A 13,165-nucleotide genomic window follows, 5' to 3' on the forward strand; every position below is an offset into this window, starting at 1 on the left:
ATGAATGCCGACTTCCCTGTGCGTGCGCTAGTTCTACATTCCGTGCTTACGTGTGGAAGTAGGTCAAGTTCTACGTCCACGTTGATGCATGAGGGCTGGTCTCCGTGCGCGCTTCTCTCCTTCTCAACCTGTGGTAGAATATATAGGAATTCCCCAACCCACGCCCCAGTGGTCGAGTTTCCGCTCCGTGATGTCACAGAAGGAGACTCCGATCCCTATTCTCATTGGTTTAACACGATCAAACTGAGTTTCTCTGACCAAATAAGGAAATGACATCTATTTCAACCGTTTTCTTCCTTCTACTGAAACGGACTAAACCTTTATTATTTGATTGAATAAATGAATGAATAATTTGCTCACAGATTGCAGAATGGGTACAGCACAGCACAATACACACAACTTTGCCAAAGGGATTTAGATTAGCAAAAACCCTTTTTGGAAAGTTTATATCAGGGTCGCTCATTTTCAATTTCCTAGTTTTAACCTTTTTCTTACTAAATGAACACACACTACTTTACTAAATGCTCTTTACTGTTACATTCCAGATTGTGCTAGACTATCTAAATCCTATAGTATAATTCAGATTTAGATCATTGCGGCCACAGTTTTCTTATAACAACCTGTATAATGTTTGATGCAAAACTCCATATCTCTTTTATTTCATAAGCAATGTGTTTAGGAGAAAAGGCCATACTGTTGTTTTACTTATTTTAAGTTCTAAATCCTGTGTTATTTAATTTAGTCTCTCGCTGGTAATGGTCTTTAACTACATTAACTAGAATCTTATTTCCTTGACAATGATATGTTTAATCCTATGTATGGCTTTTTCCTTTTATCAGTGAGTCTGGTTACTCCATTTCTCAGTGGTCAATCAGTCTACTTTTTAGTGTCGTTGTGCTTGCTTTTTCTTGATGTGTCTCCTATAGTTATCTGTTGATTAATAACTTGCTTATTTAGAGTTTCAACTTTCTGCATTTGTAATTTGTTTGGACCAGCTGCATGTTATTTCCTCCTCCTAAGAGTCTATCTCCTACTCAATCTGAACCACCAACTGTCTTACTGTCTTAAAGTGTCACCGGGGGGTTGCATCTTCCGTTTTACCATTAGCATATAGTGGAGGGACCCATTTTATGACCTTTTAGCAAGAATGTCTGCCCCTCACCCCTTAAGCCTATTATTAACCCAACTGCTGACATGCTGATTCCTATCCACTATAGAGATGCTGTCTTCTTAAATTTCATTACTTAGCACTATTGTACATTTTTTATTCAATTAATTTACGACAGTAGAAAGCTTTATTGTTGTTGCACTGTAACACAGTACAACGAAAAGTGTTTATGCAGCACCTAACAAATTATACACACACTACCACACAACACATTCCATGTACCCATACACACACTAACATACATACATTAGTGTACCCATACACTCACTAACATACATACATTAGTGTACCCATACACACACTACCATACATACATTAGTGTACCCATACACACACTACCATACAATACATACATTAGTGTACCCATACACACACTAACATACATACATTAGTGTACCCATACACACACTAACATACATACATTAGTGTACCCATTAGGGCTGTCTTAAATACTTCGAAGCTTCGAAGCTTCGTTCGATGGCACAAGCTTCGAACATTAAAAAAAAAATCAAAGTAAAAAAAAAAAAAAATCTTTTTTTATTTTTATTTTTACTTTGTTAGTTAGTTAGTTCTTTAATAGTTGTCATACAGAAGTACAGAATACTTTCATACAAAATGCTTCTTACTGTTACGCTCCAGAGACTGTGCTAGACAAGATAGTATCAAATAACATAATAACATAATATAGCATGAATTTAGAAGAAGAAAAATGAGGTCACAGTGTTCGGTATAGACATATGTACAATGTTCTGAGTTACCATATAATATACAATACACAATACTATGCAGTGTACTAATGTACAGTACTATCTAGTGCAAAGCAGAAATGGGATGAGGTACAAATTTAGGTACAATTTACAGTAAGGTGTACAGGTTGTAGTGCAATCCTTCATCCATAAATATAAAGTGTGGGGAGTGGGTGCTACAGTGTGTTTGTTTAAAGTGGGTGTGTGCTATAAAGTGTGTGGAGTGGGTGCTACAGTGTGTTTGTTTAAAGTGAGTGTGTGCGTGTGGATGTGTGTGCTATGTGCGTTTGGTGGTTGTTGTTGTGTAGTGTTCATTCATTGTTCGTTTAGCAGCCTGATGGCCTGGGGATAGAAGCTTCTTCTGAGTCTTTCTGTGCTCGCCTTGAGACTCCGGTATCGCTTGCCTGACCGCAGCAGTTCAAAGAGGCAGTTGTTCGGGTGACTGGAGTCTTTAATGATTCTCTTAGCCTTGCCCGTGCAACGCTTGTTGTAAATGTTCTGGAGGGTGGGGAGCCCCCCTCCAATTGTGCGTTCGGCTGAACGTGTCACTCTTTGTAGTCTGCTTCGGTCTTGTGCAGTGCTATTCCCAAACCAGGAGGTGATGTTGCCGGTCAAGATGCTCTCTATTGTACATGAGTAGAAGTTCTTAAGGATCTTCTGGCTGACTTGGAACTTCCTTAAGCGCCTGAGGAAGTAGAGGCGTTGTCGTGCCTTCTTCACAACACTGTCAATGTGTGTGGTCCATGTCAAGTCCTCGGATATGTAGGCTCCGAGGTACTTAAAGCTGTTGACTCTCTCAACCGGTGCCCCGTCGATGCTGAGGGGGCTGTAGTCCTTGACCCCCGACCTCCTGAAGTCCACAATCATCTCCTTTGTGTGTGTGTGTGTGTGCATGGGGCCATTGGGTGGGGCCGGGGGACAAATACACTGGAGGAAAGGAACCCAGCTCAGCACTGCCCAAATTATATCATCACTATTGCCTGTTTGAAGGATATCATCCTCAAACACATACACCACCTACACGCCTATTCTCAGTCCTTGCCCCACAATGGTGGAATGAACTACCCACCCCAGTTAGGACAGCCGAATCCCATCCAATCTTTTGCCGTCGACTAAAGACACACTTCTTCAACCATTATCTGAAATAAAATAAAAAAAAATTAAATAAAATAATTCTAACCCTAACTAACCTTACTGTCATGCACTTGTCCTAATAAACTAACCTACACTGTAACACGCAACACTTTGATGAATATTGTTACTCAGCTGATAGAGTTGTATCCTTCCTGATGACCTGTCGTACAGAACTTGTAAGTCGCTTTGGATAAAAGTGTCAGCTAAATGACTAAATGTAAATGTGAATGTAAATGCCTTGTAGAATTCCACACATAAGAAAGAAAGATACTGGGATGAATAAACAAAATAGGAAATAAAATGTAGAAATGCATGCAATACATAAATAAATATGAATCTCCATATATGAAATAGAACATTTAGATAAGGTGCTACTGAGATGTTTTGGTGAGTTCTTTGTTTTTTTGTGGAAGTAGCCCTTCTTAAAAATGCATGAACATTCACTGATAATTGGTCTGTAGTGGAGTCTACAAGGTCTACATTGCCGGACCATGTAGAATCCGGACCTTGTAGACTGACATAATTCTGTGCATAGTTTAGACTACACAGGCCATATTTCAAATAATCAAAATCTTACTTCATTCATCTTAAACATTCTTGATTTGGGGGATTGGTAGTTCCCATGAAATCTGAAGTTGTTCAAATGACAACAGCGATCCACCTTGAATTAAATCACACAGCCGTGTTGGCTGCGTCACAGTCACGAAAGGGGCTACTTAATTCATTAATCCAATCCACTTTATTTATAGAGCACATTTAAAAACAACAAAGTTTACCAAAGTGCTGTACAAGTCCCACAACATAAGATAAAAAAACAAAAAAAACAAACAAAAAAAATTATATAAAAAAGAAATTAATTACATTTTTTTTTAATTCGAAGCTTCGAATTAAAATCGAAGCTCGGCCCCGAAGCTTCGATTGCCAAAAAAAATCGAAGGTCAGCCCTAGTACCCATACACACACTAACATACATACATTAGTGTACCCATACACACACTACCATACATACATTAGTGTACACATACACTCACTACCATACCACATTCATGTACCCATACACTGCTACACATGCACTTATTCAAGAACATAATATATTTTTTTAAACAGCATTGCAATTTTTTTTTTTATTATTATTATCATTCATACATGGAATTGTTACAGTCCAACAGTGTCTTCAGTACATATAGTTCACTTAATATGATCCACTAAATTCCATGACCGAAAGGAACAGGAAGAAGAAAACTCGTATTGTACCTGCCCCTACACACATACAGTACACTGATAGACTGTTCATACCGCGATGTTTACCAAACCAAACAAAATGTACATACTTATTTTGCAGAAATGAAAACATCAACACAATTACATTAACATAAATGAATAACTTTTGTGTATCTGTCAGTTAAATTGCATATTTACTGAGGTTCATTCATTTATACACACACATTTATCTATATACTGTATGTATTACTATATTAATCATGTATTATTCTATATTATACTTCTATATACTATATAATTGTATCATACAGTAGAGAAAAAGATATTGCACCTTAGTAGTCAATGACATTATTGCACATGTCCCAAACATCTGTCGTATTGCACAGACATGTATATATTATAGTGAGGTCATGTGGTATTGCACAGACATGTATATATTATAGTGAGGTAATGTCGTATTGCACAGACATGTATATATTATAGTGAGGTCATGTGGTATTGCACAGACATGTATATATTATAGTGAGGTAATGTCGTATTGCACAGACATGTATATATTATAGTGAGGTCATGTGGTATTGCACAGACATGTATATATTATAGTGAGGTAATGTCGTATTGCACAGACATGTATATATTATAGTGAGATAATGTTGTATTGCATAAAATAACTCATTCATCCAAAACAAGACAGCAATTCTACTTCTGCATGCACTGGGAGAATTGAGCTCACAGCACAGATTTGGAGTTGATCGAATGGACATTGCTGTTCTTAGGAAATGTTGCACATGGTGGAAATAATGGAAATTAACATTTCTAACATTAACATTTAGTGTATGTTTAAAGTTGATACATTGAGGCATGGTATAATTTCACTTTATATTACAGCAGTATCCGTTTTTAACATTAGTGTCTGACACTATAGACACATGTTAAAAGTCAAAGTAAACTTTGTCATTTTCCAATTTGTGCAAGACATACAGAAAAATTCAATTACGTGCCCCCCTTCCCAAGGTTTAGAAAGACAATAAACACAAGCAGTGATGCGTTCTTCATGGGACGGGGTTGCACACAGTGCACAGGGGCGGATTTAGGATTGTAGGAGATCCGGGGCTTAGCCCAGATAGATTTTTTTTACTTGGACACCACAACCTTTAACTTATACCACCACTTTAAAGCGGACAAAAGGCACTAGAGAACGCTTAAATTCACACCCTTTAATTAATTAAGCAAACTATAATAATTTATAATAATAATAATAATAATAATAATAATAATAATAATAATACACTGTTTGTATAGCACCTTTCATACAAGAATTGCAGCTCAAAGTGCTTCACAGCAGTACAAAAAGACAGGCATAAAATGAGCACAACATTGGCAGATCAAGAGCAATGCATAAAGTGCAGACATAAAGCATAAAATAGATAGCAGTAAAATAGACAAAGTCAAGGTAAGACATAGAACATTAGATCACATCGTTTTTCATATTAGGATCTAAGATCTAGAGTTAACTCGCCGAACGTTGAGCGCCAGGACCCCCGAAAACCAGAGTATAGTCGGGTTTTCATCGTTGTTTCTTTTATTCGATATTTCCATTCATAAAGACATGCCGGCAGCCTGTGTTATCACTGGGGATGGGTCTGAGATCTCAAAAGTCCAATACGGCCGCCTAACACCTTGCGGCCGCTATTGCACTCCATTTGAAACGATGTGGCTTGGTGAATCACACCTAACTTGTTGTGAATGACATGTGTTACATTCCATTCGTAGAGGAAATTAGGCACTGTCTTTAGTCTGTGCTCAAGCGAGGGGACATTAAATGCGCATTCGTGGGAGCGCGCGCACGCGGCGCGCGTGCACGTGGCGCCATTAGGTGCGTGCAACCCCAGATGATTTCAATAACGCACCACTGGATGTAGCAGTACTGTCTATCTGTATGTCATGTATGTCATATGATGAATTGAAAATGGGGGACCCTGATGTAAACAAGACGAAAGTCTTTCTCTGGTCTGCATCCCCTTAACAATTGTATGTATTGAGCTGTACACTGTACCCATTCTGCAATCTGTTAATAAAGTTTTCAATCAATCAGTCTTCGCAAACAGAGGCTACGAAAAAAATCACGCGGATCAGAACGACATGTCTGTTTCCAAGCTTAGAGCTCCATCTTGTGGCTTTTCAGTGAATTACAGCCACAGTAGATTCTGCCAGATCGGTTCTAGTGAGAGGAAGATCACCACCTTCTATTTATCATCATGAGAAATGTTTATTGTTTTATTTCATTTAACCAGGCAGGTCAATTAAGAACAAATTTGTGACATCCTAGAGGCAAATCTTTCCTGTGACAAAATGGCATCCAATGTAATAAAAAAAGTCAACCAACGAACTAGATTCTTGTACCGGATCTCCTCTCTGGTAAACAAGAATACCCTGAAGACTCTGGCAGGAGCACTCATTCAAGGGTACTACGACTATGCTTGCACCTCATGGTACCAAAGCACCTCAAAGGCGCTAAAAACAAGATTACAAACATCACAAAACAAACTGGTCAGACTACTACTTGACCTTACCCCCAGAACCCACCTCACCCCTGCCCACTTTGACCACCTAGGATGGCTTAGAGTAGACGACAGAGTACAGCAACTTGCAATGGGCCTGGTCTACAAGATACACTATATGACTAAGGTACCCATGTACATGTCGAAATACTTCCCAAAGGTCAGTGAATATCACAACCACTACACCAGAGGAAGCTCAACAAATCATGTTAAACCCAGATTCGGCTCAAACAAGGGACTAAACACGTTTCGCAATTATACCACATCAATGTGGAACGCCCTACCCAAAGCTGTAAAGGAATGTGAATCCCTACCCACATTCAAAACCACTCTTAAAGAGCACCTACGGGAGGCTGCAATTCGAAACTGGCCACCGTAAATGCCCAAACCCCCCACCACCTCCTAATAGACAGTCTCCTCCCCACTGCATGTATATATTCTCTCCCCGCCGTATGTATATTTCTCCCACCCACCCACCCACCCACCCCCTCCAAATGTACAGTCTCCCCACCGTATGTATATTTCTCTCCCACCCACCCACCCCCTCCTAATGTACAGTCCCCTCCCCATCATATGTCAGGATCTATGGGTAACAGTGCTGTATATTTGAATACCGTTTATGTCACATATGTATCAGTACTAAATACCTGTATGTCCCTATGCCATAAATGTCATGTTGTGTATGTCATAAATGTCGATATGAATTGAAAATGGGGGACCCTGATGTATCCAAGACAAACGTCTTTCTCTGGTCTGCATCCCCTTAACAATTGTGTGTATTGAGCCGTACTGTATTGTACCCATTCTGCAATCTGTTAAATAAAGTTTTCATTCATTCATTAATTCACAAAAGACAAAGGGAGCTTTAACCAGACCACTATTGAACACAAATGATAGCCTACATACATCATATTTACATTTACATTTAGTAATTTAGCTGACTCTTTTATCCAAAGCGATTTACAAGTTCTGTACGACAAGACAGCAAGAAGGGTACAACTCTATTGTCTGAGTAACAATGTTCATCAAAGTGTTGCGTGTTACAGTGTAGGTTCGTTTATTAGGACAAGTGCATGACAGTAAGGTTAGTCAGGGTTAGATTTTTTTTTCTTTTTTACATCACAATACAAACATCACAGTACATACATCACAATACATATATCACAATACATACATCACAATACATGTTTACAGGTGTCTTTAAGTCACAATGATATCTTGAATAGAGAGCATTTTTATGTCATGCATGCAGACTAAACCATTACATTATGAATTGAAAATGGGGGACCCTGATGTAAACAAGACGAAAGTCTTTCTCTGGTCTGCAATTGTGTGTATTGACTGAGCCGTACTGTATACTGTAGGTACCCATTCTGCAATCTGTTAATGAAAATGTCCAATCAATCAATCACATCACATGCTTATTCCATGTACTGTATTTGTGATTGATTGTACATGGTCTTCATTCCAAATAATTGACTAAACTTAACTGTTGCATATTTAACTCTGTTGAAAAAACATATATAACTACTAAATGGGGCGACAGTGGCTCAGGAGGTAGAACGGTAATTTGGTAGTCGGAAGGTTCCTGGTTCGATTCCCGCTCCTCCCGGGCAGCATGTCGAAGTGTCCTTGAGCAAGACACTTAACCCCTAATTGCTCCCCATTTGCCGGTTGGCACCTTGCATGGTTGCCTCTGTCATGTGTGAGTGAATGGGTGAATGTGAGGAGCAAAATTGTAAAGCACTTCAGATAAAAGCGCTATATAAAAAGCACCATTTAACTGTTTAAACTGCATTTAACTTCTAACTGTTTAAACATTATATATATTCATTACTCTTGTTTAAACTGCACAGGGGGATAGAGATTAAAGGGTTTTAGTTATCATTTTCACAACAACAGCAGGTCTAACATTTTGGGTAATTTTTACATCAACATACCTTCTGTTAAAATATGCAACAAGGTTGAAAAATACGCTTTTCATTGAACTGAACATTTAGGGCAGGTTCTGTGAATACTCCAATCATTGGGCAAACAACTGTGGGGAGGGCGGGGCTTAGTGACGTCACTTTGCAGAAATGAAAGTGAACAAGCTGAACGGCAGGAAGTTCCAGGAACACGCAGCAGAAATCTTTACAAAGAGAGTTTCACCAAACTGTCCAGGGGCCTGTTTACACGTGTGAACAATAGAGCCATTTAAAGGTGAGTAGGATTTGATTTTAATAAGAAGGAAATACAAAAATGTCATAAGAATAGAATCGGTTTTTACACGAATTTAGTCAATTTACAGTAACACACCCAAACCAAACCTCTGTCCATTATATTCAGGCATGCGTTCGTCATGGGACGGGGTTGCACTCCGTGCAGGGTCAGATAAGTACTCGCTATAATTACCCACCTGGGCTACTTTGCATATCAATATAGCGCCGGTCGTCAGGTGTGTTAAATACGTTCTCAGATACATTCACACCTAACTTGTTGTGAATGACATGTGTTACATTCCATTCGTAGAGGCAATTAGGCACTGTCTGTAGTCTGTGCTCAAGCGAGGGGATATTTATGCGCATTCGCGGGAGCGCGCGTGCACGTGGCGCCATTAGGTGCGTGCAACCCCTGTTGATTTCTGGAACGCACACCTGATTATATTATATTTAATGGCATACACTTTGATGGTACCATACTAGCAGGAATGAGTGTATTCTTGTTCATTTTGACCTCATAAGTTTACGTTTAACTTTATTTGCACTGTGTCCAACTTATTGTAACTATTTGGTGAGACAAGCGCCTCTGTGGGGCTGGAGCAGGAGGGAGACATGATTACAGGGAGTGGTGCCTGACGTCATTATGGAGCAGGAGGGAGACATGATTACAGGGAGTGGTGCCTGACGTCATTATGGAGCAGGAGGGAGACATGATTACAGGGAGTGGTGCCTGACGTCATTATGGCCAATCAGAACAACATGCGCCTGGTATATAGGAATAACTTCCACCGAGGACAAAGACATCCAATATTAAGCCACGTCATTCATTTATGAATGAATAGATCATGTGTTTTCCTGTATGTGTTCCATATAGACCCTACACCTATTGAAATCCCTCATTTTTCTTCATCCGGTTTATCCCTAAACAATCAATCCATGCCAAAGCTAGATATGTAAACGTTTAAAGGCTCTCGCAGCCATGCTGGTTTGGCAAAATGACATCCAGCCGTTTTCGTTTGAAACAACTTTTAGTCAGAAAGCGTCATGGTTTCTCCATAGAGCCCCATTATACTTTTAGTCAGGGGAGTGTGTCATGGTTTCTCCATAGAGCCCCATTATACTTTTAGTCAGGGGAGTGTGTCATGGTTTCTCCATAGAGCCCCATTATACTTATAGTCAGGGGAGTATCATGGTTTCTCCATAGAGCTCCATTATACTTATAGTCAGGGGAGTGTCATGGTTTCTCCATAGAGCCCCATTATACTTTTAGTCAGGGGAGTGTCATGGTTTCTCCATAGAGCCCCATTATACTTTTAGTCAGGGGAGTGTCATGGTTTCTCCATAGAGCCCCATTATACTTTTAGTCAGGGGAGTGTCATGGTTTCTCCATAGAGCCCCATTATACTTTTAGTCAGGGGAGTGTCATGGTTTCTCCATAGAGCCCCATTATACTTTTAGTCAGGGGAGTGTCATGGTTTCTCCATAGAGCCCCATTATACTTTTAGTCAGGGGAGTGTCATGGTTTCTCCATAGAGCCCCATTATACTTTTAGTCAGGGGAGTGTCATGGTTTCTCCATAGAGCCCCATTATACTTTTAGTCAGGGGAGTGTCATGGTTTCGCCATAGAGCCCCATTATACGCTTAGTCAGGGGAGTGTCATGGTTTCTCCATAGAGCCCCATTATACGTTTAGTCAGGGGAGTGTCATGGTTTCTCCATAGAGCCCCATTATACTTTTAGTCAGGGGAGTGTCATGGTTTCTCCATAGAGCCCCATTATACTTTTAGTCAGGGGAGTGTCATGGTTTCTCCATAGAGCCCCATTGTACTTTTAGTCAGGGGAGTGTCATGGTTTCTCCATAGAGCCCCATTATACGTTTAGTCAGGGGAGTGTCATGGTTTCTCCATAGAGCCCCATTATACTTTTAGTCAGGGGAGTGTCATGGTTTCTCCATAGAGCCCCATTATAGTTTTAGTCAGGGGAGTGTCATGGTTTCTCCATAGAGCCCCATTATACTTTTAGTCAGGGGAGTGTCATGATTTTTCTGGTCTGCATCCTCTTAGCAGTTATTTTGTATTGTACCCATTCTGCAATCTGTTAATAAAGTTTTCAAACAATCAATCAATATATAGGCCTACTACTCTCAATCAGATTTCCACTAGAACGAGAGGTATTTATTGTAGTCACTGTCCTCACAAGTGCCTCTCTCTTCTAGTGTATTGTGCTCATAGATGATGATTTCCATGATGTTTTCACGATGCTGATCCATGCACGAATTCAATAACCACAAGTGTAAAAGTGAAATAGCTTGTTGTGATTATACGATTAAAAGGCTGCATTCAGTTGAAGGATTTACTTTAATGTTTAATCCAGTAAGAATAGTACTAGGCTATATAACATACATATGTGCAAGTAGATTACATTAACAAAATGTATTGCCCTTTTGACATGTAGCCTACATATTCATAATCATGAAAGTTTATTTGGAAGTATTTTTTATTCTGTACTTAGTTTGAAAGTGGTCAGACAGTTCCCTTTGTGTGTAATACAGACAGTCTTCACACATTCACAAATAACACTTACAGAAAAGCTGTTCCCTTCGAACCACCATGTTACCTTGGGCCCAAACAGCCAGCGCATGCCTTGCGCTTCACTAAAATAGAGCCCTATGTGTTTGGACACAGTGAATGGTTTCTGGCAGCTATACTGTATTTATCATTTGTTTTTCTTTGTTCACAGTTATGGCCAGTTCCAGTCTCAGTTCCAGTCTGTCAGAGGATCAGTTCCATTGTTCCATCTGTCTAGATGTGTTCACTGACCCGGTCACCACCCCCTGTGGACACAACTTCTGTAAGACCTGTATCACGGGCTACTGGGATAGCAGTGACCGCTGCCTGTGTCCCATGTGTAAGAATGCCTTCGAGAGGCGACCGGATCTCAAAGTCAACACTTTAATCTCTGAAATGGCCGCTCAGGTTAATAAACTGGCTTCAGTTGAAGATGAAACCAAGCCTCCGGAGCGAAGTCATCTTGTTGAGTCTGGAGATGTTCCTTGTGATGTTTGTACTGAGAAAGGGGTCAAGGCTCTGAAGTCCTGCCTGGTGTGTCTGGCCTCTTTCTGTGAGAGCCACCTGCAGCCTCACCAGATCCTGGCTTCCTTCAAGAGACACAACCTGATTGATCCTGTGGAGAACCTGGAGGACAGGGCCTGTAAGAGGCACAAAAGGCCTCTGGAACTGTTCTGTAAGAACGACAAGATGTGCGTGTGTTTACTGTGCATTTTATCCGACCACAAGACCCACACGACTGTACCCATTGAGGACGAGTGTGAAGAGAGGAAGGTAGAACTGGGAAACACAGTCACAAGTACAACACATGATCCGGGAGCGACAGCAGAGGGTTCAGAAGATCAGGAACTCTGTCGACCTTGGTGAGAGAAGCACATCTGAAATCATTAAGGCAGCTGAAAAGACCCAGAAGGCTTTAGAGAAACAGGCTGACGAAATCATCAAAGAGCTCGAGGAGGAGATCAACATGTTACTGAGCAGGAGCTCAGAGCTGAAGATACTCTCGCACACAGAGGACCAACTCCACCTCCTCGAGAGCTCTGCATCCCTCTGCACCCTCCCCACAACAACCCAGACCTTGCCTGGAATGAAGGTCCAGTTTGACCGAGGCCCCATGGAGGCCGTGAGGAGAGCTGTGGAAAATATGCAGAAGACGCTCTCTGAGACACTAGAGGAGATGGGAGTGATCACAGTGAGACAGTATGCTGTGGACGTGTCTCTGGACCCAGACACTGCTCATCCTCAACTCCTTCTCTCTGAGGACCGCAGACAAGTGAGATTGGGAGACGCCCAACAGGCTCTCTCCCGTAATCCCAAAAGATTTGAGTGCTACGCGTGTGTCCTGGGGAAGGAAGGGTTTGTCTCTGGGAGATTTTACTATGAGGTCGAGGTGACGGGAAACGCCTGGAGGATAGGCGTCGCCACAGAGTCCATTAAAAGGAAGAGCGCCATCCAGTTTAATCCTGACGACGGGGTCTGGTCTGTGAGATGGTACAGAGGTGTGTATGAAGCTAATGCTGACCCTGATGTCACCCTCTCCCTGACAGAGACGCTTCAGACACTAGGG

At 40.8% G+C, this 13,165-nt stretch overlaps 1 protein-coding gene across 1 annotated transcript; it reads left to right on the forward strand.

Moving 5' to 3' along the window:
• Positions 1-8,931: 8,931 nt before the first annotated feature.
• LOC311234265 (E3 ubiquitin/ISG15 ligase TRIM25-like) lies at positions 8,932-12,749 on the forward strand. Its single transcript, XM_084321401.1, has 2 exons — positions 8,932-9,032; positions 11,771-12,749. Exon 2 carries the CDS (start codon positions 11,773-11,775, stop codon positions 12,463-12,465), a length of 693 nt encoding a protein of 230 aa, XP_084177527.1. The 5' UTR covers positions 8,932-9,032; positions 11,771-11,772; the 3' UTR covers positions 12,466-12,749.
• The last annotated feature ends 416 nt before the right edge of the window (positions 12,750-13,165 follow it).

This window comes from Notolepis coatsorum (assembly GCF_963971535.1).
Source record: "Notolepis coatsorum genome assembly, chromosome: 9".
Taxonomy (NCBI): Eukaryota; Metazoa; Chordata; class Actinopteri; order Aulopiformes; family Paralepididae; genus Notolepis; species Notolepis coatsorum.